The 2,990-nt window shown below is 54.2% G+C and overlaps 1 protein-coding gene across 1 annotated transcript in view; it reads right to left on the bottom strand.

Moving 5' to 3' along the window:
• The window catches only part of ENSA (endosulfine alpha), a 27,751-nt gene extending 27,641 nt beyond the window's left edge, over positions 1-110 (bottom strand). The window contains exon 1 of the mRNA XM_066609236.1: positions 1-110. This exon is cut by the window's left edge and continues 36 nt beyond it. Within this exon, the coding sequence (XP_066465333.1) occupies positions 1-21 (21 nt within the window). The 5' untranslated portion in view covers positions 22-110.
• Between the last annotated feature and the right edge of the window lie 2,880 nt (positions 111-2,990).

Here is a 2,990-nt window from a genome sequence, read left to right as displayed (position 1 = left end):
CCCTTCGTACTTCTCCGACATGATCGCAGCAGACGGTATCGGCCACTTTCCCACGGTGCGCCCGTCCGTCCGACTTCACAGCTTCAAAATGGCGACCAGCGCGCCTGACGTCACGGCCTCCCTATCCCAGGAGAAAGAAGAACGAGCCAATCACCGACCGCGATGGCGTCATAGTCGACCAATGGCGGAAGAGGACGGAAGCGACCGCGACCAATGAGAAGGCGCGAAGGGGTGCGGAGGCGGGCCAGGGGATGAGGGCGGCCAATCAGAAACAGGTCGTGACTGGATTCTGTTGCCATGGAAGAGATGCATCAGTGTGCAGACGGCCTGACGGGCTCGTGCCTAGTCAGTGCATGGGCTGCCATACACGCAGTAATAGGGGCTTGTTGCCCCTGGCAACCAATACACGCAGTAATAGGGGCTTGTTGCCCCTAGCAACCAGTCACAGCGCTGAATATGACATGAAAGCTGCCATGTCCTTGGTTGCTACGGGCAACAAGGGCGATTTTAGTATTATATCTTCCTCTATTTTGGAACCTCTTTCGTTATAAAGCAGGATGAAACAAGGCGGCACGCGGCGCCATTGTGTCCTGTAAAAGGTTTACTTGCGAGGGGATCCGCGATCCTTACTGTACTTTTTTCCGCTGCCTGGCCCGCTCACATCGGCGCGGTTGACGCCCATGCCAGGTGTAAGCGGGCGGCGCAGCCTAGTTGGCAGGAAGGCCAGCCTACTAATTCCCCGGAGGAATCCCTCTCTCCGGCTAAATTGCGCAGTTCAGTGCAGACGGGGCACATCCCCTCCCCCCATAGACTCCTACTGCGTAAGGTGACCAGACGCCCCGATTTAGGCGGACAGTCCCGCTTTGGGACCCTGTGTCCTGCTTTCCCCGGGGTCCCAGGCAGGCCATGTGCCCCATTTTTGTCCCACTTCCGGTACGCGGGGGCACCATGATTGCCAGCTAGGGCGCCGCGGCTCTCCGGTTGGTAATCACTCAGCGGCGCTGCTGCGGGATGCACACACTGACGGCAGTGTGTGCACCCGGGATCTTCCTCCCCTGACCGCTCCTCCTTGCTTCCATAACATTGATCTTCCTCTGCTTCCACCGTTCTTTTGGTGATTTTTCCGTCTGTTTTGGGTCGTTACGCTAAAAGGCGAAATTCCTCTTCAGCTCTTTAGCCGCGGCCGGAAGGTTTGTGCCAAGATGGCCGGATATTTGGGACTGTTCATGATTTACCCCGACTAAAGCCCCAGCAGCAGAACAGCCCCCCCACACAGAGCTGCCCCACCATCCTCAGTGCGGGTCGGGGGCTTCTGGTGATGGCAGTGTTGGTACCTTCTGGGATTCTGGCCAACAAGTCCCCCTCGGTCTCATCAGACAGAACACGTCCCCCACAGACTTCTGGCGGACTGGATGGAGGTTTTAGTAAAACATGGCCGGCTTGGAGGTTTGTGTTGTTAGAAGAGTCTTCCGTCTTGTCCCCCACCGTCCCCCCAGACATATGAAGAACACGGAGATGGTTGTCACATGACTGCACAACCAGTACTTGCAGAATCTCCTGCAGCTCCTCTAATGTTGCTGTCGGCCTCTTGGCAGCTTCCTGGACAAGTTTCTTCTGGTGTTTCCATCCGTTTCTGAGGGACGTCCAGTTCTTGGTGATGTCACTATTGTGCCAGATGTAACCCCCTTCTTGCTGACTGTCTTCCCTGAGCTCCATGGTACATGTAATGTCGTCATGTCTTTGCCTCCTTCTTGCTGACTGTCTTCCCTGAGCTCCATGGTACATGTAATGTCGTGGTCATGTCTTTGCCTCCTTCTTGCTGACTGTCTCCCCTGAGCTCCATGGTACATGTAATGTCGTGGTCATGTCTTTGCCCCCATCTTGCTGACGGTCTCCCCTGTGCTCCATGGTACATGTAATGTCGTGGTCATGTCTTTGCCCCCTTCTTGCTGACTGTCTTCCCTGAGCCCCATGGTACATGTAATGTCGTGGTCATGTCTTTGCCCCCTTCTTGCTGACTGTCTTCCCTGAGCCCCATGGTACATGTAATGTCGTGGTCATGTCTTTGCCCCCTTCTTGCTGACTGTCTTCCCTGAGCTCCATGGTACATGTAATGTCGTGGTCATGTCTCTGCCTCCTTCTTGCTGACTGTCTTCCCTGAGCTCCATGGTACATGTAATGTCGTGGTCATGTCTTTGCCTCCTTCTTGCTGACTGTCTTCCCTGAGCTCCATGGTACATGTAATGTCGTGGTCATGTCTTTGCCCCCATCTTGCTGACGGTCTCCCCTGTGCTCCATGGTACATGTAATGTCGTGGTCATGTCTTTGCCCCCTTCTTGCTGACGGTCTTCCCTGTGCCCCATGGTACATGTAATGTCGTGGTCATGTCTTTGCCTCCTTCTTGCTGACTGTCTTCCCTGAGCTCCATGGTACATGTAATGTCGTGGTCATGTCTTTGCCTCCTTCTTGCTGACTGTCTTCCCTGAGCTCCATGGTACATGTAATGTCGTCATGTCTTTGCCTCCTTCTTGCTGACTGTCTTCCCTGAGCTCCATGGTACATGTAATGTCGTGGTCATGTCTTTGCCTCCTTCTTGCTGACTGTCTTCCCTGAGCTCCATGGTACATGTAATGTCGTCATGTCTTTGCCTCCTTCTTGCTGACTGTCTTCCCTGAGCTCCATGGTACATGTAATGTCGTGGTCATGTCTTTGCCTCCTTCTTGCTGACTGTCTTCCCTGAGCTCCATGGTACATGTGATGTCGTGGTCATGTCTTTGCCTCCTTCTTGCTGACTGTCTTCCCTGAGCTCCATGGTACATGTAATGTCGTGGTCATGTCTTTGCCCCCTTCTTGCTGACGGTCTTCCCTGAGCTCCATGGTACATGTAATGTCGTGGTCATGTCTTTGCCCCCTTCTTGCTGACGGTCTCCCCTGAGCTCCATGGTACATGTAATGTCGTGGTCATGTCTTTGCCTCCTTCTTGCTGACTG

The sequence above is a fragment of the Eleutherodactylus coqui genome, chromosome 6 (genome assembly GCF_035609145.1).
Source record: "Eleutherodactylus coqui strain aEleCoq1 chromosome 6, aEleCoq1.hap1, whole genome shotgun sequence".
Classification (NCBI taxonomy): Eukaryota; Metazoa; Chordata; class Amphibia; order Anura; family Eleutherodactylidae; genus Eleutherodactylus; species Eleutherodactylus coqui.
This window is presented reverse-complemented; position numbering and strand designations above follow the sequence as displayed.